The sequence below is a fragment of the Seriola aureovittata genome, chromosome 12, assembly GCF_021018895.1.
Source record: "Seriola aureovittata isolate HTS-2021-v1 ecotype China chromosome 12, ASM2101889v1, whole genome shotgun sequence".
Classification (NCBI taxonomy): domain Eukaryota; kingdom Metazoa; phylum Chordata; class Actinopteri; order Carangiformes; family Carangidae; genus Seriola; species Seriola aureovittata.
This window is the reverse complement of record NC_079375.1, coordinates 17861612-17884416: the sequence shown is the minus strand read 5'-3', so window position 1 is coordinate 17884416 and position 22805 is coordinate 17861612. Positions and strand designations below refer to the sequence as shown.

At 41.9% G+C, this 22805-nt stretch overlaps 1 protein-coding gene across 3 annotated transcripts in view; it reads right to left on the bottom strand.

The window, feature by feature from the left end:
- Positions 1 to 8823: 8823 nt before the first annotated feature.
- epha4b (eph receptor A4b) overlaps positions 8824 to 22805 on the bottom strand; it is an 88443-nt gene continuing 74461 nt past the window's right edge. Inside the window, exons 14-19 of one of the 3 annotated variants that reach the window (XM_056391066.1) lie at positions 20928 to 20989; positions 17689 to 17898; positions 15203 to 15352; positions 14842 to 15035; positions 13575 to 13715; positions 8824 to 13327 (exon numbers count right to left, since the gene is read on the bottom strand). In XM_056391066.1, coding sequence (XP_056247041.1) covers positions 13228 to 13327; positions 13575 to 13715; positions 14842 to 15035; positions 15203 to 15352; positions 17689 to 17898; positions 20928 to 20989 — 857 coding nt within the window. In that variant the 3' untranslated portion in view covers positions 8824 to 13227. The remainder of the gene's footprint in view (positions 13328 to 13574; positions 13716 to 14841; positions 15036 to 15202; positions 15353 to 17688; positions 17899 to 20927; positions 20990 to 22805) is intronic. The other 2 variants (XM_056391067.1, XM_056391068.1) reach the window with 2 other exon arrangements.

The following is a 22805-nucleotide window of genomic DNA, read 5'->3' as shown; positions in this document are numbered from 1 at the left end:
CACTCCTTTAAATGAGTCTAGACTGACAGCTGACCTTATCAGCAGAAAGCAGGACCTAATTTGCGTGATGATAAGTCTGAGAAAAACATGTGAACGCACAAATTGGCTGTCCTCTCTCTCTCTCTCTCTCTCTCTCTCTCTCTTCACCCCAGCTGCCTTTTTTTCCCCCTTCTGCTCTCCTTTCTTCCTCCTCTCCCTGTCTGTCTGTCATGAGTCTACGGACGGCATTAAGTAAATCATCTGACTGTTTATCAAATGAAAAAAGAGCAGCGTAATGTCATTACTTGAAGCGCTGCTCATCTGCCCGATTCTCACGGCTCTCAGTCAATGGACTCTTAGTTTTCCGAGTGCGTGAGAAGAGCAAAGGTTTGCCTCTGCGAGTGTGCGTTCAGAGTATGCTATTTTTTTTTTCCTCCCCATTTTTGGCCTCCAGACTGGACTGGATAAATCTGAGAGCAATGACCTTGCATTTTAGTGTGGACATGGAAAATGGAGCTCTGGGAACGCGGTGACGTGAGCCTGTTCAGACGCAGTCAGGGGTTGTGTAACTATCTCTCTCTGATCTCTCTGATCACTCATTTGAAATGTCAGTACAGCTGATCAAACGGTTGTCATTAGTCATCGTTAGCCTGTGATTATAAAATATGGGAATAGTAGTTAGTGGTTTGCCAACTGGAAAAGGGGGCTTAGCTGTTTTCTTATTGTTTAGGTGTCCACCGTTCTATAGTGATCTGTGTTGAGGTATTTCAGTGCTGATGGAGATAATAAGCATAAAGAACCTGAAACCTGCTTGTTTGGATGCATAATGTTTTCTGACACTGTGGATTTGATCCGAGAGGAGAAAGGAGAAAGAAAGGAAAAGATGAGACGAGTAAAGAAAAGAATCTTGTGTGGGTAAAGTCTCATGTCATCTCATTTGTCTGTCTTTGCCCTCTCCTCCTCTCTTATGGCATCCTGTTGCTCTGTGCTCTGATCTGTGGAGCCGTGACAGGAGCCTGATCCTCAGAGCTGCATCTCCACTTCAAACACTGAGGTAAATGACCCGCTGCAGTACGAGAGGGTAGCACACAGGATTATATGCATGCGGGCTCACACACACACACACACACACACACACACACACACACACACACACACACACTTGCACAGACACCCACACCCACACACAGAGTTATATGTGCGCTCGGGATGTCTTAACTCGTCTTTTGGGTCTGCCTGAGTTGTCATCTCCTCCAGCAGCTGCTAACAGTCCATTTCAGCCTCTAACCCCGCCTGGGGCCGGCGCCTTACAGTGGAGTACTAATGATTTCTGTGCTTCAGTCTGTCTCTCCTTCTCCATCCGTATGTTTCTCACTGCCTCTCTCACTACATCCACCTCATTTACTGCACTGCCTCTCCTTTTGATTGCATCTCTGTTTATAATCATGACTGTCAGTACCTGCACCGGTTTAGTATTGTTGGTCGCGAGCACGTCCACAATTGTGCGCACGGCTGCGCGTTTGCACGTCTTTGTAAACCCAGTGTCCATTAACATTGTGTTTACTGTCTCTGTATCATTAAGAACCGCAGACGTGTGTCCTAGTAAAAGACTGGGACATAAACTGAAGTGATGTAGGCCTGGTCAGACTCACATTATTCTCTGTTCTATTTCCATGGCTGCTTGGGAGCCTAAAAGCCCTCATAAATTACACTGTTATTTGGGTCAAACCTCTGTTAGTAAGCACGTGGCTGATTTAGAGCCTCAGCTGCCGCCTGTTAGTTCTCGTGTTTGTGCTTTATATGTGCGCGCATAACCATGAACGCATGCACAAACAAACGCTCTGCTCTAATGACATAAACAATAAACATTCATTCATATCACAAAGAGAGGTGACATGAAGACACAGCCAGAGAGAAAGGCTTAAATGTTTTTCATTTTCTGTGACTCGACCGCAAGTAGAGTTTGAGTCAGCACTTGCACACGCTGTTTTAGTAACCCATCTTGTGTGGTCAGACATCAACTGTCACAGTGTGTGTGCTTACTGCATGTGGTTGTGGATGTGCTTGTGTGCTTGTGTGTGTGTGTGTGTGTGTGTGTGTGTGTGTGTGTGTGTGTGTGTGTGTGTGTGTGTGTGTGGGCATGCGCATATGTTGGTTTGCCTCCAGAGTTGCTGTTAGTTTTCCACGACATTTTACAAACCATGTGATTGTGGTTTTACACTACAAAAACCCACCAACTGTTTTTTCTCTTAAACTTGTAATTTGGCTGTCCTGCTGTTTTCCCTGTAAACTTTCAGTGTTTATTTTATGGAGCTATAGTCTATAGCCATGGTAGTGGCTCTGTGAGACACAGTGACACTAATTAGTTCTTAGTCATTAGTTTTGCAGGAATTTAGCCATAAAACAAATAAGCTGAAATTTTGACTCTGATGATGATGCTCACTTAAAACCCACTAGAGAAAGTCAGTAATGTATGATTGTCACGTTTAAACAGTGTTTTTCTTCTTCAACCAGCAAATGTTTTTTTTTTTTATGAAACGACAGTTGTAATCATCTCATACACAAAAGTCCCAAAGTCATTTACTTCATTTTGATGCTAGTAGTGGGTGCATTTTCTATTCTTTTTTTTGGTTGCCATTTTTGCCTTTATTTGATATTACAGTGAGAGGTAGACAGGAAATTGAGGGAGAGAGAGTGAGGGGATGACATGCAGTAAATGGCCGTGGGTCGGATTCGGACCCATGGCCGCTGTGGTCCATGTGGTACGCGCGCTACCAGGTGAGCCACCGAGGCGCCCCAGTGGGTGCATTTTCAAAAAGCATCTCGTTTTGTAATTAAACTCAATAGGAAACAAACAAATGACCATAATTGTTGAAATCCTAATGAATATTTAAAAGGGCCTCAGATGGTCCTATAGAAATGCATATGAAGAACCTAATGTGTTGGAGAACCTATTGACCCTTGGCCACAAAAAAAAAAAAAAAAAATCAACTTCAACTTATTGAGCAGTCTGTCACACACGCTGGTCGACCCCATATTATGTCCTCCTCTGATCCTTTGTTTGTCACAGGAAAGTCAGTGTCGTCTACTTGTTATAAGTGAAGGGTTTTTACTACACAAGTCCGCTATCAGAAGTCTTTCTGTTTTTCTGCACAACGGGAACTTTCCTCACTTGTACCCTGTAATTTCACAAACACACCCAAGCAGCGATACACAACCAACAGCAGCACTTACTCATGCTCTGTTGTCTTTTATGTCACTAGCCATATCCCCAGAGGCCACCAATCAATGCCAAGTAGACACGCCCACCTGTCAATGGCAGCCATTATGTAGATGACAAACTGGCTGGAGGAAGAGGAGGAGCAGATCTGGAGGAGGAAAGGCATTATAGAAAGTAAAGGTGTTTTTTTAATAGTGGAAAGAAAACCTGCATTTGTCCGTCTTTTTGTTGAATTCCATACAGACCTTCTCAGCTTTTATGAATCCTTCATACGTTTCAACGATCTAAGCTCCAGACAGAGCCAGAATAATACCACAAAATAGTCTTAACCTACAGTGGCAGTCTAATGATGTTCCAGTGAGACTTTCAGTTTCAAGTCATTCCAACCCACCACTGAAATGTTCTTTGGTCTCCATTTTAAACTCTGGAAAAAATTAAAAGACCACCCCATATCTTTGGAATATCACATCATAGTGGCCTGCCAGTGTTTTTTTTCTGAGGCATCGTAGCTATGATAAAGAAATGGAGCTTTCTTCCAAAGATAATGATAATTCAAATCTTCTTTGGTGAGGACATTTTTATGGGTATGCTTTTATTTAGTTGTTTTGTTTGTTTTTGTAAAAAACACTTAGATTATTTAGTTCTTGCTATTTTTTTTATTTTTTGCTGCAAATAAATCTCGAGGGTTTTACAAGTTAAATGTTCATCTTGAAAATAGTGGCTTTTTTTCTTTCTTCTTTTATATAAGACTCTCAGCGGTTAGCAGGACAATGAACCTTGGTTTTTCATGATGGCTAGGTCAGTGTCTTGCATTTTAACTCTGCTGCCGGCAGTGTGCGTGGGTTAGTGAGAGCCATACTGGTCAGTACTACCCTACCTTCAAAAAGATCTTTTTTACATTGCATTGTATAAACTGGATCTGTATTTATTTCTATTTATAACAATTGTGCTACTGTAGTTGGCGTTGTGAATGTAACCCCATTGCTTCATGTCCTCTTCGGATGAGAGACAAAGCAAGGGAAAAGCACTGTAACAAACGGTGACGAGAAAGAATAGGATGATGAAAAGACCATGAGTATTCAGACTGCCGTGCAGAATACAACCATATTGTTTTGATGCTTTGATGTTACAGAAAACTGTGCAGATATAAACCACAGAAACATCTATTTTCACCAGCCAAGGCATTACAGAGTACCCTGAGGATAGCCACATTTCTGTTGAGTTACACAATGCACATAGGCAGTTGATGACCCCTGAGTTTCTACACCTACTTTTGGTTAAAGAAAACGTTTCCTATGGATCCACCGACGCTACAACCAGCCTCAGTGCATGGAAGGGGTTGCTGTGCTTTCTAGACTCTTCCCCTGAAACATCAAAGCTTGATTGATGGCACTTGAAGAGCTGCCTTTGATTATACAGGAAAGGAGACACACTTAAACACGTGGTGTGTACAAAAGAACACTCATGTCTCTCCATCTTACATACACATGTACACACATGTACACACACAGGCAACAAGCGCAGGAAATCATGCAACCTACTGCAATCAGCTGTCACACGCAGGGTTCATACCGGGATTTCACAGAAGGGCAGAACTAGGCCTGTGTATTTCTGAGTAGGAAGACATTAGCCGTATAATTACACTTAAATACAGTAAATAAGGCTATCGCTCCACGTGAGTCACTGAGCCCTGGGAAGACATACAGCCCTGTGTGTATCTGTTTGTGTAATTTATAGACCAGCAGATGTGGTCTTGCTACATTTGCTCTAAATCTAGATTTTCATCATCTCTTCCCCAGCGATAGACAGCACGATTGTGTGAGTGAGAGAGCGAGTTGGTCTTTGGTCAGAGTCCCTCTTGAGTCATTCAATAGCAGTTCAGCATGTCATGTCTGCCAGGCATTAAACACTGATTTCCACATCTGTATGGGATTATGTGGTCAATATTATCTCAGTCCCTCCAAACCCATCCAAGTTTTTCTTCACCTTTTTTTTTTTTTTCAAACTCAAACACTATTTATTCTCCTCTCATTCTGTTCATCCTCTATCTGCTTCTGCTCCATTTTGAAATCTGTTCCTGATTATAGGTGGTGACAGCTGTCCAATACAGGCAGTATTCTTGCTGATTCACTGTCTGGTTACCCATTTGACTTTGGTCAAACAGCATTTGAAAATTCTATGGTCTTTAGCTCATTTGGTGCCAACAACCATGGATGGATTACAAGACAATGGTTCCCTGGCGACGGTCTATTTTTAGCCATTTTGTGTTTCTTTGTGTTTCTTCTTTGTTGTTTTTTTTTGTCTCTTTTTTGTGTCTCCTTTTTAGGTGCTGAACTCTGTGTTGATTGGTCAGATAGCTTTGGAACTGGGGGGGGTGTCTGTGTCCAACTGTTTCTGTTACTTTCCAAAAAAACGTCCATCCGCCAACCACCCACTTCACGCCGTGATTGGCTAGCTATGTGGAGGTGAGAGAGGAGTCAAGCATTGTACTTCTCTCTCTTGCTCTCCTTTTTCATTTGTTGCACAACTATTCGTGGCACGTTTAATGTGAACAACTAAGTGCAACACTATCAATATCTTCCTGCAGAGACTGTCTAAAAATGTGCGTTGTTATCCCTGTTTTTAAACAATATTGCCTCTTTATCACAACCGGCTTTTTACTCCATCTTCCAGTACTTACTTATTACTTCCAATGTGGTCGAACAGAACATCTTAAGAACTCATTCTGAGTGACCATAAACCAGCCCTTGGTCGTTTTGTGTCACTTTGTCGTTGGTTGGCGTCTCTTTTTGTTGTCACTTTGTGTCTTGTTAAACAAATTTTATGTCTCTTTAGGGTTGTTTTGTGTTTCTTTGTGGTCATTTTAAAATTATTTTGTGTCTCTTTAATCATTTTGTGTCTCTTTTTAGTTGCATCTCTTTGCAGTAGTTTTGAATTTGTTTCAGTGACATTTTGCAGGTTAATCAGAACTTTGAGATTTCCTTATTGGTTCAAAAACTGCACCTGACCTTCCTCTAAACAGATGTTCTAGTAGATACTATACAATACAAAAAGAAAACCATCAAAAGAAGCCTGACATGCAGGCTTGAAGCAAACGTATTCTGCTATAAACTGATTGAAATTGTTTTACAAATTTTATTTTGTGAAATGTTACTGTAGCCTCAGTATCCTGTGCAGCTGCAATATAAAGGCAGAACTAAAGAAAAACATATAGTGGATTGGATTGGGTCGGGGTCTCTGACCCCTTGGACCCCTGGGCCTGCAACTGGTAAGACAGTTCACTATTCCATCCATACCAACAGCAAACCAAGAAATTCACTTGACTGTTTGTGGTGTGTTGATGAAATTAACTCCAGATTTCTGGTATTCAGTTGACACTAAAACAAATGCCAAGAATTATTTACACATACAACCAGATCCAGGTGCGTTATCTTAACTGTTATTTTACCATCCTTCGACTCTTTCTCTATGATCTGTCCCAACAAAAAATTGCATGGATCGAATCACAGTTCTGTCAACATCCATTTTCCCGATCCACTGCAAACACAATAACACACAGACACGAGCGTGTGCACACACACACACACACACACACACACACACACACACACACACACACACAGACCATGACGCAGACATACACCCAGGGTGGCGTCTCATTCCTGTGGCTGATGAGAGCAGGCATGATGGGAGTGAGGCATGTAATGTGATTTATAGAGCTGGGCTCACTTTTCAAATTCAATCAGGAACTTTGATTACTGATGAAAATTTGAGACAGGAAATCGCTTTGATAGCAAACTAAAACCTCATGAGACAGAAGAGGACTGATGTGTACGTGTATGTGTGTGTGGGTGTGTGTGCGGACTGGGAAACACTGAGCCTGTCTGAACTCGGCCATATTCGATTAGAGAAGACACACGCAACGCAATCAAGAGCGACGAAACAGGAACTCCAGTAAATTTAACCAATGACCGATGAAATCTTTCCTCTGGTTCAGATTTTATCTCCTCTCATTTTGTCTCATTTTTATTGCTCGCGCTGCTCACTCACTTACATATGAGCGCGAGTTTTGGTCTCACAACATTACAAACAGTCACACATTTATGAACAAACACACATTCAAACACACACACACACAGCTGACCCCTGCTGAGGTCACGGTTGCAGTTAGGTCTCTTGTGTTATTTTAATGTCTGCTGTTGCACATGAGGGGACACTCAAACCCACACCTGACAGCATGACAGAGTTGCCCAATTACCATTCCCATGGGAGTGTGAACGTCTGTGTGTCATATAGAGAGAGAGAGAGAGAGAGAGAGAGAGAGAGCAGAGCGGTGGAATAGAGGGGAAGGCAGAGAAACAGAGTGAGAGAGTACTTGCGCATGTGTGTGTGTGATAGAAACATGACAGGCTCATCAGTCACCAATGGCCTTTTAAAGTGTTCTCCATAGGGACACCTGACCTTTTCACATGATGCCAATAGCAGCTGCATGATGAATCAATCGCCTAAGCCTTTGGCTCCTGGTAGCTTCCATGTTATCCAGAGTAAATACGTGAGATGACATTCTCCCCGTTGAGACACCTGGAGACAAAAGTCCAAAGTTATAGATTGGCCTTTAATGGTGAAGGGAAACCCAGTGGTGATAGCAGTGAGACAGAAAGAGGCAATGGACCTCTAAGAGAGGGCTGCATGTGGAGAAAACCTTTGGATGGATGGTTGGATGGGTAGATGGATGGAGGCAGGGGAAGTCAGAAAGCTATGAGAAGAGGGAGATAATGGGGTATTCGAGGTCGGAGGACTAGCCACAACCTTTCTGTCTGTCTGCGCAGGATGGATAGGAAAGGTGAGGTAAAAAATGAGGATGCACGAGGCCAGCAGAAAGATTAAGTGGAGGGCAGAGGGAGGGGATAGATACTGAGGAAAATGGAGAACAGACCTGATTTGTAGCCGTGTGTGTGTGTGTGTGTGTATGTGTGTGTGAGAGAGAGAGAGAGAAAGAAAGAAAGAAAGAAAGCGAAGGAGGGAGCAAGTGGTAGGGAAATATGGAACCTAATATGATGGGCTAAATGAGGTGTAATGGCGGTAACATAGACTGACAGAAACTGGGCCAGTGCATTAAGGGGTTAACCAAGGCCAGGAGTCATTGACCTTCCCCCTCCCCTGAGACAAAATTATCTCTCAGTAGGGAACACACACACACACACACTGTTAATGAAGATGTGGTTGCAGACCGGCCATATTTTACCATTTAAGAATGGCATGATAGGAGTTTCACGACCACTATCACCATTTAGACAGGGCTGGGGATAAATGAGACTAACCTTGAATTTCCCATTCACTGATTTTCTGCACGACTGGTCAGGTGCTCAGCAAAACAAAATTTGATACCTTCAGGCTTTGTTACACAGCAAAAAAATAATTAAGTGAGGGCTTCAAAACACTTTAATCTAAAGGCTCTTTGAATTTGAAATCATCATATTCTGTAAGTCCCAGTGTAATTGTACTGTGGAATTGAGCAAGTGAATGAGTGTATTTCTGTGTGCATATGTGAATATGTGTGTCTGAGAGACAGAAAGAAAAATGCAGCAGATGTGTGAAAAGAAAAAGACACTGCAGGCTTCAGGTGAGAAATTAGAAATATTAGCATATTTATTACAGCAACATGAAAGACATTAGAATGCCTACACCCTTTACAACAAGCAACGCAGAGGAAACTGGCATGAGGACAAATAAGCACTGTACGGTGGCCAAAGAAAGAGAGAGAGAGAGAGGGGGAAAGAGAGAGAGGGGGAGGAGGAGAGAAAGAGACAGAGAGCTGAACATCTCGAATGAGAATCACTCATGAACATTTACAATACATACCTGGTGGGAAATGGAGGACAGATGCCATGTTTCAGAACAAGCAAACCAACCCACATAGCTAACCTTGATAGGGTGAATAGTGGCACAAACTTGGGATTTGGAGAGTTGAAACCAAAGTGTGAGTATAACTTCTGTAGTCTTAAAATTTCTAAAAATGGGAGTGTTGAACAAGCTTGTTAAAAAAAAAAAAAGAAGAAGAAAAAAAAAAAAGGAGAACATTGTCACTATTTACTGATATATTTTGGGCGATACTTCATCTTGTTCTAACCTTGACTTTGAATGAGGAATTTTTCACATTAACACAATAATGCAACCAAATATATCAAAATAGAAGCCAATCACATCTATTATTTGCATTTTGTTTTCATCACTGAATATGTTATTACTCATAAATAAGCACAATATTGTCATTTTCTCCATCAACTTAATTGGTGATCAGCTTCAAGGTTTAATGTAATATTTCAGAAAAAAATGATTTTCTTCCGCATAGAAAGTGAAGGTGCAGTTGGAGGGGGTCTCTGAGATGTTACAAAACCAGGGTGTTGATGTGAGGTCATCTTAAGAACACAGATAAATACTACCTGTACATACACTTTACTCTTAATATCGCCTCTATAGGGCAACAGAAAAGAACAATAGCTCAGTAAATAAGGCATCTAAAAGGCCAGCGGTCAAGGGTAGTCCGCTAGAGTGAAATCATAGAGTTAGCAAGAGTAGAATGAACAGTATCAGACTGTCTGAATTGTATTTTTGCCTGTGGCTTATTTGACAAAACAGCAAAGTGGTTTGGTAATGAGAAATTAATCTCTATATTATGTTCTTTTAGCTGTAAATGTATCTGTATGCCTTCTGTATTTAAACATATTTAACAACAACATTTAACAAGTAAAAAACCTTATTGTGCTGCTAAGCAGGGGTGGAAATTTTTACTCTGCTTCTCATTTTGGCTCCGCCAAACAGTGACAGTTTTACTAAGCCCCACCCCTTGGCGACTGTTGCTAGGCCTGTCAAGCTTTACATTCTAGCACAACACAGTGATAAGTGTGGCAGATTTACCATCAAAATTCTTCCTAATTTTTGAGACAATGGATTTCAGATGAGAGAGACAGTTAAAAGCAATTTCTTATTTCTAGCTGGTGAACGCTAATTTTGCCAGCTAAAATGATTGCTAGTAAAATTCCACTACATTTCATCAGATGTAGCTAGCTAGCTACTTAAGCTATCATTTGCTCCACGAATTGGTTGAAAATGCCATCTCCGGCTATCCTATCATGTTGGAAACAAGTATTTACATGACTCATTTTGAAACCAAAACACTGCGATAAGCGTCTTAGATATGCACTTGATGGCTACACACATGATGTTGTACTAAAAGACCAAGGCTAAAGCTGCATGTCCCAGGCAAAAAGTTTGCATCCTCACCAATTGATGATTCACATAGAACACATAGAAATGGTGTTGCTCTTGTATTGCTGTGTAGAGTTACTTAATCATAACCGTGTGTTTCTCTTTTCACAAGAGAAAATCAGGACATTGCTTCTAACCCTACTGATAGCATCCAGAACTGGCTTCAACTAAGCGAGGAAATACAACATAGCGGACGTCCTCCTTTTTTACATAACCTGCAACCCCACAAACCTCTGACCTTGACCTTTGAAATACTGCTTGGTTACAACTGTAGGTAGGCAAATTAGCCAGACATGCTAACAATTGTAGCTTGCATTAGGAGAGATAAACACACTGTTTAATCTAAATATTACAATTTAACTCTTGTGTTTTTGGTTTTGCAAAGGGAAAAAAAATGAAATTAGCGTCCAAACTCTTTAATTTTCCTACTCTTACTACAGGTCCATGCACACCACTTGGACATGAGAAGAAATGCAAAACTTGACAGGTCTGCCATTCCTAGGTACAATTGCTTGGCTAGGATTAGACAATTGCTGTTTTGGGGGAGGGTGTTTAAAGAATTTTCAATTTGCGTTGAAATTTGATTAGAGGAGTTCATTTATTTCAACCTCACCCTTTCCCTCCCTTCCTTACCTAAACAAGTATTGTCAAAAGTTATGTTGAATGCGGAGACATGCTTAAAATATGCATGTAATTACTGTCTAAGTTGGGTATGCAAATTAAGCCAGTGTATCAATAAGGAAAGTACATTCTACTCATTCTAACACTATGGTAGAAACTGCAGTCACTGTCACCTGTCAATCAAAGCAGAAGCTTCGCGCCATGCTACATTCCTTTGTTCATACCAACGAATCACCTCCCTTCACTTTTCTCCCTTACGACCCGCCCCTGAACGAGTACTTCAGAAATCTCTTTTTCACAATAAAAGTACATCATAGTCATCATCATCGTTATCATTACAAACATTCTAACATTGGAAATCAACACTGTACATATTTTACACTATGATACAATCATATATACTGTACTTTATGCCACTGTTGGTCCTATAGAGTACCACATATATTAAAACTGGGTTTGGGAATACACTAAAAGCAGATTCAGTGCCATTAATGCAGTGCACACAAAGAGGGTCCCATCATATCTAACCTTGTAATTAATGTGATAAGCAGCTGTTTCCTTCTGACAAGGAAAAACAAGCAAACCAATTTATTTGCTTTTTGCTGTAAACATTGTGTTGTAAATCAGCCTTATAAGTGTTGGTTTGAAACTAGGGATGCTTGAAATAGGTTGGCATGACAGATAACAAGAAAGTGAGATAGTACACGACACACAAATCCTCTTTTTTTTTTAAGTTAAACCCTCGGTGGCACAGCTGAAATCAACACTGCATATATTTCATCTTGCTGAAAAAAAAAAGAATCCATTCCAGTGCTCCTTTTCATCAGGCAAACTACTTGGACAAAACACTGTAATTATTGTGACTGGCCTTGTGTAACCATCCAGCCATGAGAGCTGATGAAAGGAAAGAGAATAGAGGGAATGGTGGTATGTTGCCCAGATGAACATTTCAAAGTTACTGTACTGTACATGGCACAACACTGGAAAAACAAGTTACACGTTCTTAACAGTGTCAACTCTATCATGACCTTTGCGTCACCTTTGCTTCACACAAAACACTATAAATTTCTTAACACACCTGAAACATAGGAAGGCAAATTCTTGGGCTGAAATATTCCCAACAACATCATACTATAACAGCTGAATAGGCAATGTTGTTTGGAATAGACAGTTATGGAAGAGTAAAAATTTTCACTGTGCTATCTCCACCTTAAGCTGTTTCTGCTGTTACTTTGCACTCAGTTACATCATAAGTGCAAGCAGACAAGCAAACGTGCACTGGGTCTAGTTGCTATGGAAGTGTGTCTGAGAGCAGTCGCTAGGGAAGCCCTTGTCCTGGTCAAATACACAATTTAAATGAATCATACTTCCATCCTACATGAGCTAGCAAAAATCTACATCCCTTTCTATCTCTAAAGGTCCAGGTTTTCTGTTCCCCTCACCCCACACATTCATGTCATTCAGAATCTCGGCCCATTCATTGCCTTTCTGTATACAGAGAGCAATGGAAGGGGCCATACACGTACTAGATAATAACTCCTATTAAGGTTGAGCGATATAAACCTCACCACCAATACAAACGTTAGGTCCATCTCTACGGTTGTGGGACACACAGCCCATATAAACATATATCTACACATATACATATCTTCTGACCCTTTTAAAACTCTTCAAGGTGAAAACTCAAAACAAACAAAATGACAGTAAAAACCAACTGTACACCTCACAGACAGTGATGATAATTATATTCTAATTTGTTTTTTTGTCATTTCTTTTGTTAAAAATCTTTTTTTTTTCTTTCCTCTTTTGTTGCGCTGATATGATGTGAAATGATCTGGGATGCTCTACATGTGGCCTTGTTGTTGGACATGTGTCTCTCCGTTGCTCGATAATGGTGGTTGTGTTGCTGGGACTCTGAGTGCTAAAGCCGGTAGTGCCCATCGAGGATGGGAAGAATGGTGAAACTGCGCGCGAAGGTGAACGAGTCAAGCGTCCATGTTGTCTCCATCTCAGTGTGTCTCAAAGTCAATGGAGGCCCGAGCACAGAGTATCCATTACAACTCCATGTCAGGGGGGGGAAACTCTTCACAGGAGCATCCATTTTGGCTCTGTTTCACTGTGTGTTTATGTGGAAACTGTTATACTTGGACGTGCGTCCCCTGGGTCTGCAGGCCCTGCGCGCTGGACAGAATCTTCTTCTGGTGGCCGGCCAGAGTCACACCCATTTTAGCCAATTCACTAAAAGAAAAAAGACAGAAAGAAAAAACAGAAAAAAATGATTTATTAATGATGTTTTTAGAGAAATAAATCTACATTGTCCTTCAAATGCCAAACAGCTGCTTGAGATTCCTTGTCCAAGATACTTGTGTAAATCCCCTTCTTTAATTTCAAATGACACTCAAGTGGAATGTAATACGTCTTTTGCTGACAATCTTGACCTTTTGAGTGTTTCATTTTAAAGGGACGAGGCACCAGCCGTTTGTACCTGACACTGATGTAGAGGATTGAGTCCAAGCTGACATATCCAGCACTGGAAAAGTTCTCCTTATACTGGCCCATCTTGATGGCCTCCAACCACTCATCCACTGTATTCACACTGAACTCTGGGGTGGACGGGTCCTCCCTGCTGGGATACAAAGCACACTCACAACTCAATGAAGCTTCGGCCCGTTGAGTGGCTAAATAAAAAATTTCCGACTTGTGTTGAATTCAGTTACTCGCCCTTGGAACTGTTATTAAATTCGACTACTGTTATTCATAATAATGAAAACTGTCTGGAGCACACTTGAGGAGTCGCTTAATGCTTATTCATGGTGCTGGATCTGGACAGAATAGTTTAAATTCTGCAACAGCCGCAGCATGACAGACTCAAATCCACTGTGAAAAGAAAATATAAACCCTAAACTTTAAACCCACTCATTAGTGGGTAAGTATGATTAATGATTCATCCCCTTGTTGCCCCCCCTCCGCACAGGCGTACATGATCTGAAACCCTTTGACGTATATGCTTGCTTCCTTTTGTTGTAAATTGTTATAAATGATCTGTGTATTTATTCATTTTCACGCTCAAACTTTGTAAATACCTTGTATACACAGGACTAATTGCAGCTGCACTTACACTTACATTCAATATGCGCTTACACCCACTGGTATATGTGCTTCATTTAAAGCCATGCCACAGTCTATAGGTCCGCTGTATAAGACTCTTCTTTGTGATCATGTTGTTCGTTCTGTCTACAATGTGTTGCCTCTTGTTGGTAGTGCTTTTGAACTGCAGTCTTCGAGTATCTTCTGTCTCCGCTGAAAGGGACTGAAATATCTTCTGCTGTTCGCTCGGTTTGCTAGTTTGGTTCACAACATCAGCCAAACGCCTGAAGTGTAAAATGTAAATGTAAAAATAATGATATTCTATGTGTGTGTGCAGTACAGCTGGGGGAGACAGGGTGTCTAAACTGAATGTGAGACTATGGATATGCCAAACAACAAACCTATATTTAAATCTTTTCACTGACAAATATTACTTGGATAAAAAATAAGAATGACTATAAGATCTTACTGAAAAAAAAGGCTCTTTGTACTTTGCCCAATTTTCAATACTTATAAAGTAGATGTACAACATAGATGGAAGGTAGTCATTATGTCGTCTGTGCACATACCACCAAATAATCTAATCCTTGTATCTATGGACTACGTGCATGTGTCGGTGAAAGTGTTGAGTTCACAGCTTTAATTTATAACTTTCTCCCACTGACCATACTGAGCTGTTGGCCAGCTCTCTGAGGCTGGCTGGGTTTCTGATGAGCTTGTCCAGGATTGTGACAATCTGTCCAAACTTTGGCCTGTCGCTGCGTCCCTTCTCCCAGCAGTCCAACATGAGCTGGTGCAACACCACAGGACAGTCCATCGGAGCGGGAAGACGGTAGCCCTCATCTATTGCTTTGATCACCTACAGGGAGACGGAGGCAGATATGAAGTTCTGTAATCAATGCAAGAAAAGGGAAATAAAAATGTCCAGGAAAATTCATTTTCATAGTTAAGAATTGACCTGAGGGTTGAGGAAAAAAAAAAAATACATGAGACTATTGAGACATGAGGTGCGTGTTTGTGACTCACATCCTGGTTGGACATCTCCCAGTAGGGTCGCTCTCCATATGAGATCACCTCCCACATGACGATACCGTAACTCCACACATCACTGGCTGAGGTGAACTTCCTGTAAGCTATAGCCTCCGGAGCCGTCCATCTGATGGGGATCTTCCCTCCCTGTAAACGGTTTACATCAGTCAGCACATTGTTGGCAGTCTGAATATGACATCCTGAACTTGATGTTTTACCCTGTCTGTAATAGTGTAAATATTTAAAGATTGTTTTATTGGTACGTGTTGTGGAGAAGCCTGGTGCCATCAATAACACAGCAGATGAGATTATACACAAGCTTGACAAAAGAGCACTCCTCTCTAATATGCGTTCAGCATTAACTTCAACTTCTGCTTCTGTGTTTGTTGTTGCACTTGACTTTCCTTTGCCATCAATTTCCTTGTCTTCCTCCACGCTGCCTTTGTTGTTGATGCGCAGATCAAAAGGATTCCATAAAGCCCAGTGTATAGACACAACAGGCAGTGAGATATCCCCGCCCCCTCTCTCTTGTCTTCACACAAACTCTACCTCTATAGGGCTCGGTTCAGCTTTTTAACATGCGGCAGCTGCCTCTGCACCACCTAGTATTCCCCATCTCTTCTTGGTCAAAGTCAAATAAAAGACAAAGCTGCCAAGTCACTCAGCACTGTACTTTCGTTTCCACCACCCCCTGTCCACCCCTACACCATCTCCTTTTTTTCTTCTTTTTTTTTCTCTTAACTGCTCTCACTGGATCCTTCCCCCTGTCTTCCCTTATTCTCTCTCTCTGCCTCTCCAGATCCTGGGTCTTATTCGATACCCACTCCTCTCTCCCTGTCTCTTCCCCATCTCCGCCTCGGCCTCTCCCTTTCCCTCCCCTCCTCCATGCCTGCAGCTCTCCATCTAGGTCTCCTGACATAAGTCGGTGTGTGTGTGTGTGTGTGTGTGTGTGTGTGTGTTAGATTGCAATAGAGCAGTCAGCGGCTGATACACTCCTCCCAGGGCAATGCTAATGCCATATTAAAAATAACATCCCCAACACTTCCTATGAATATGAATAATGCCATCTCCTTGTGGGCATTTTAGATGAGTTACTCCGCAGTGGTTTAACTCACTGACGTTTGAGTTTATTCATTCTCTCAGAGCTCTGTGAGAGGATGGAGATGTTAACAAAGAGTTCTTCGATTTGACTATATATAGGAAAAAAAAATAACGGGAGGAGGAGTTTCATTCATCCTGTTTATGCATTTTATTTTGTGAACATCATATGTTTATACCATCAATTGTGTGCAGCGACCTTAAACAAAACAGCTTTGTTTTAAACAGTGTGCTCTGTGTCATAAAGTATAAGACCTTTTAGAGTTCAAACTTGGCAAGTTGAATGAATGTGAGGATTCAGCAGACTCTTTTTCCAGGGACTGTTGTTGACCATGAGATGTGGCGAACAGATGTGGCCTTTATTCACTCATGTGTACACAGCATATCTATCAGTTTTTAACGTGAGTGTGGCATGATCTGTACCAAAAACAAAAAACCAGCCACAACAGAGGCAGTGCTATTACACAACGTTTATATGAGCAGTCCAATACAATATATCAACTTTTACTTTGCCTTCAGATAAACCAGTTTGCCATAAATTTTCAACTCAAAGGTTTTTGTAGATCTTATGTTTAAAACACTATGGAGACGTCAGAGCCCTCAGCAAATTACCAAAGGGCTCATTGAGTGAGTTTCCTGTGGAGATGAGCACAGATGATGATCAGCTGGTCGTCTCTGGAGCTGAGCCAAGATGACTGGCTGGTATTACCCGGCAAGCGGGTCCTCACACATCTCCAAAAAAACACTGGAGCCAAGTTTGAAGTTTTCATCATTGTAGCATTCCAACAATATATTTGAATAACTAAATGTTTTTTCACTTGACTAAAATGTCAAAACTTTATTTGATGATAGAAAAACCGCTGTAGGACCAAAATTATTGTAATAGTTTTGAGTCTGGGTCACAGTCTTCGCTATAGCAAGTGGTTGATATTCAATGCATGCTGGGATACTTGTTTACAGTACTGGCTGATGGACCTGTACAACCTGGGACACAAGTCCAAATTATATTTATTCTAATCAGGTCCTTTAGGGTCCCTTGATATTGCTGCCGGTCTCAGATTTGCGCATCTATGCAGTGTTTCTAATACCCCAAGTGGACTCACTATCATGTTTGATCAATTGTTATGTCACAATAATCACAGGAGGCGTAAACTGTGAAGTGCAGGGAGAAATAAAATATATGTCATGACTAATATGACTAACTATTCGCAGTGAATTGTCTTTAAGTGGTTCTGGCTGTTTTTGGGCCCCTCGTTGCAGCGTGTCTCTTCATTTGAAAATTTAATTTATGCACATCTGGTTTAAGTAGAGATTTTGCCAGCCTGTTTTGGACCAGGAACAACATTTAATTATGACAGATGCAGCCTGTGAAAAGTGTGTCTTACCCTTGTAGTGTAGGCAGCCTCTGGGTCGTCCTCCAGAACCCGACTCAGGCCAAAGTCCGACACCTTACACACCAGGTTGCTGTTGACCAGGATGTTCCGCGCTGCCAGGTCTCTGTGAACGTAGCTCATGTCTGACAGGTACTTCATACCTGAGGCGATGCCACGCAGCATGCCGACCAGCTGGATCACCGTGAACTGGCCGTCGTGTTTCTGGAGAGAGAGAGACAAGGAGAAAGATGAATTAATGCACAGTGCACAGTGTAAACGCTGACATTAAGCAGCAGCGGGGGTGGCACATAGATTAGTGCCGGGTCCTTCAGCAACCTCAGCTGGAAGTGAAGGTTCAGGCAAGGATTCAAGCACCTCTGATGGCACCAATCCACGCTTCTGAAGTGTTCCTGAGCACGAGTCTGAATCCTTTCCAGCCCCTGCTAACTCTGCGCTTTGACCTCTCTCTGGAGGGTGGCGAGCAAAAGATGAATTACCTCCTTCTAGAGATCAATGGAGGATCACCTTAGAAAAAAAAAAAAATCCTACGTGCAGAGGATTGGATCTGACAGAGCAGACAAAACTTCCCACTCTTAACACCGACCGCATGCCCAAGCAGAGCTCACTGGATTTCAGATTTGAGCTGTCTTTGGCAGGGAGTCGAGCCTGTTGATCGATGGCGGTCCAGCTCACCTTCCTCTGCCAATTATTTCTGCCCTGGGCCAACGGTCCCCGTTAAAAAGCCATCCATGTTATCAGTCACCCTCTCTCCTTTATATCATCTCTCCTTTCCTCTGTCTTTTAGTTCTCTCCATCCATCTCTGTCTCTCCTCAGTCTCCGTCTCAGAGAGGGCGAGAGAGGGAGAGAGAACTCTGTATTAGTTTGATTCAGTCTCCATCTATCTATATATCTTCCTTCATCTTTCTGCATCTGTGCACCCCCCTCCCCCACTCCCTTTCCTCTATCGTTCTTTCTCTGTCTCTCCCTCGGCAGCTGTGGAGTAAGTTAATTAGCCGGTGGTTTTGTGAGATGCTGATTGATTGGACTGTCTAACAAACCTACAGACTTCCTCTATCAATCTGCCCACCACATTGCCTTGCCAGGAAGGGGGAGGAGGGAGGGTGGGCAGGGCAGGGAAAGAGAGAAGAGACAAATGCAGGGCAGAGAGGTTAGACTATGAGATGGAGACAAATGAGAAAGGTGGAAAATTAGACTTTTTTTTTTTTGGGGCAAATTATTGCATATTATTTAAGTTTTTGCCCCAAAACTAAAAAAGGAGAAACTTGAAGACGGAGGGAAGAAATGGAAGGGATGGATAAAGATAGTGACGGGTAGATTTAAAGAGGAGGAGCTTCACTGACAGAACAATGCTTTTGTTATTTCTGAGGGAGAGCTGCTTGATTAATGGTCAACATAATTAAAGACACATATGGATGCCAGTAGCTCGCATGAGCTGTAAAAGCCATAAAAGTGATTCCATAATTATATTGAGCCACTGCGGACACACTTTATTACCATCATTAGAATACATGCTATAACACACAACATGCGTGCACTGTATCTGTGTGTGTGTGTGTGTGTGTGTGTGTGTTCAAGACATTATGCTTTAGCCATTTTTTATCTGTCAGATTTCATTTCATTCTGCTTCAGTGTTGCTGATGGGATTGGTGTCTATTTAGTGATGGGCCTATCATCACAGGCTTAATGGCTTTGGAGCACTGCAGTGATTTTACTGGCTGACAAACAACTCTGAATATGAATCAGGGGGACTTTCAACGTGAGGCACACAAGAGCTGGAAAAATCCATTCATCTGGGTGTATGCAAAACTCAATTCAGGGCTGCTCAGCTAAATAAATACAGCTTGTTTGTCACTTCAGCTACATATTGTGTATCAACAGGAGTCATGAATCACACATTTGTCATATTTCACATTATTATACCCTTGTTTTCTTGCATCTCCCATTAAATCAAGAGCCGTTCTCATTTGTATATAATTGAGCTTTTAAGAAATGCCTCAGTACCTTCTGTCAGTTTTAATAAAATAGAGATTTCTTAGATAAACGTATAGTCTGCAGGTTTGTGATTTGTTCAGGCTTGAAGGACTAATTCTTTAAAAAACATCAGTTCATGTAATGACGTATTGTGTGAAAGGTTCTTCTAACTCTTGTCATAATGTGCTTTTCAGTGACAAAGCCTTCCTTTGATTTTTAAATCTGTTCACGGATAACAGGTTCAACAATAACCTTGAGTAAAATGTACTACTCTGGACTTACTTTTGTAATACTCTGGCATGGATTTAAACTTTACAAAATATTTAATTCTCTTTACTGAGGTCATAATATCTCTGCTGACTGTATTTCCCTCCTCGTTCATGAGATTTAAATCTCTCCGGCACATTGGAGGTGATTCTCAGTGTTTTTCCCCAATTGCTGCCTCGACTCTTAACCATATGACATTGGTGGTGTTACATTACATCTGGAATGGACTGTTTATTTTTGTATCCCCTAACGGAGCAAATATTGCACACAAAGCAATACGCTTTCTCTGTTTTATTGCCTGTTTGTTCGCAGTCTGCTGCTGTTTTCTGCTCTGGGATACGGACACTAAGTGCGTTTTATAGACCCAGTATCAACCATCATGTGATGAAAGCGTTGGGAGGTCACGCATCTGAGTGAATGTTTCTCACCAGCTCTCTGCCTGTGCTTAATCAAGAAAAAGTTCAGTGTCTGTGTCTATGTATATCATGACTACCTCCCTGTGTGTCCTGTGTATTGATGTTATGTTTCTAGAAACTAAGGCAGTAGTTCTTCTTCCGTTTTAATGAAATCATTTTTCATATTGCAAACTGGTGTCTGATGTGTTGTTCCCGGCTGCGCACATTTATGTGTAAAGCAATAATGTGTTGCTTTTGTGAACATGAAAAATGTGGTTCAAATCAAAACCACTTCAAAAAGCCCGATCAGCTGAAATAGTGTTGTTTATTTTAAAAGATGCTTCGAGGGACTGAACTTAAGTCCTTGGCGGTTTCTGTAAAGTTTTACAGATTGAATTCTCCAGCTTTGAGAGATGAAAGACACATTTAGTTTGGTCTCTTATCTGTATTTTCAAAAGAATGTGTCCTTGAGTACAGCAGTTTGAATGAACTCTACAACTTCAAACAATTTACAGCTGCACCTTGGTTAAGACTTGCGGCCCTGACCTTGGGGCGGATGTGAGCGCTGTGTTCCTTCCAGCTGAGCCGTGACTCACCTTGAGGAAAGTGTCCAGAGATCCGTTTTCCATGAACTCCGTTATGATCATCACTGGCTTGCCTGCAGAGAGACATAGCAACACGGCTGTTAGTCGGAGCAGAATCACAAGGAAGAAAAGACACAAACTATAAAGAGATGAGGTTGGAGAAGTAGTGGCGTCCACAGCTGTGACCAGCCTTCCTCTCTGTCTCTCTGGGGGATAACATGGCATGTCGTCATCAGTCACACTGACAGCTTCTAATCAGCCCTCTCCATAAACGCCAGGAGATAATTAGAATGGACCAATCCACCAGAATATGTGCGTGTGTGTGTGTGTGTGTGTGGTTGTGTATCAGGGGGCCTCCTGAGATCTCATGAATACTAATCAGCCTCAAGGGGAAGGGGGTTGTGGTCGTGGACCGTTGTGCACCTGCACCTGAATGAGTGTGTGTTTGTGTGCATGGTGTGTGTGATGGAGGGGTGGTTGACTGACAGGCTGCATGCACTATGGTCCCCTGCATGGCATCGGGTGGGGCTTACAAATGATTAACAAAGTACCTGCAATCACACGCACACAGACACACACACACACAAACACAAACACACACACAAACACACACACACACACACACACACACACACACACACACACCAAAAACAGCAGTTGTCCCTGTTTTACAGGGTTCTCCCTAGGTACCACCCCCTACAGCTGAGCTTAGCCAATGACAAACAAGCACACAATGTGTAGTCACAAATGATGGTGTGTATGTGTGTGGCTTGTAAACACACAAAACTATGTCAGTTGTGATGAATAGGTCACATTTCCTCAATCAGACCTCAGAGATGCTGGGAAAAAAAACCCTGGGGGAGAGATAAAGACGGCACAAGAAGGGGATGGAGAAACTAAAGAAGTGGAGGCAGAAGTCTTCTTAAAGAATTTGTTTAAGGCTGAAATATGACAAAAGTAGACATGAAAATTTCCCTAGTCTTTCTTTCATTCCGATGCTCCTTATATAGCTGCTTTTCATAAAATAAGACATGTGCCGATTAATTATTTACTTCGGGAACATGTTGGTTAAAATGTCATAAAACCTCATTTGGTCAAACTGAAGAAGAGAGTGGGAGCCAGAGACACAATGAAAGAAAGAAAAGGTTAAACATATAGGGGGTAAATATATAAGAATGTATAATGTATGAGTGTATTGGGTTGATAAGATAAGGGGGGAGAAAAAAAGTTGGATCAGAGAAGATGAGGAAAGAAGGGGGTGAGGAGGGGTCAAAAGCTTGTCATGGAAAGGGAGGGACAACACCACAGAGGCCTACAGTGAGATTGTAGGTAAAGACAGCAATACATCAGCTTAAATGAATTCACTATCTCACTGCAGCAAACACACACACACATAAAGGGACACACATACACACACACACAAACAGAGTCGCCTGGTCTCTGGTGGTGGTGTCTTCTTTGACAGTAACATTAGTCTCAGGGATAAAAGTGAAAGAGAATTGGATTTTCTTCTGCTGGGGGTGAGGACTGCTGGTCACATTTATCTCCACATGGGGCCTGTGTTGTGTGTGGTGTATCGCTCTGTGTGTGTGTGTGTGTGTGATAGAGAGAGAGAGAGAGATGGTTTCAGGGCACAGCGAGTAGGGAGGGATGGCATGATGATGACCGCCTGATTTCAGCTCTGTTCAGGGGTAGAGAACATATGTGTGCTTTTGTTTGTGTGTTTGTCACAGCCGGAGATAAAAACAGTGGATGGGACTGATTGTGGCTGAAAGGAGGTCTGACTCCTCACAGCTTTTTTTTCCAACAAGGGGATGTGTGTGTGTGCGGGAGAGTGTGTGCTTAATTGTGTCTCGGATTGTAAACCCCGTGGATGTGAATACATGTATG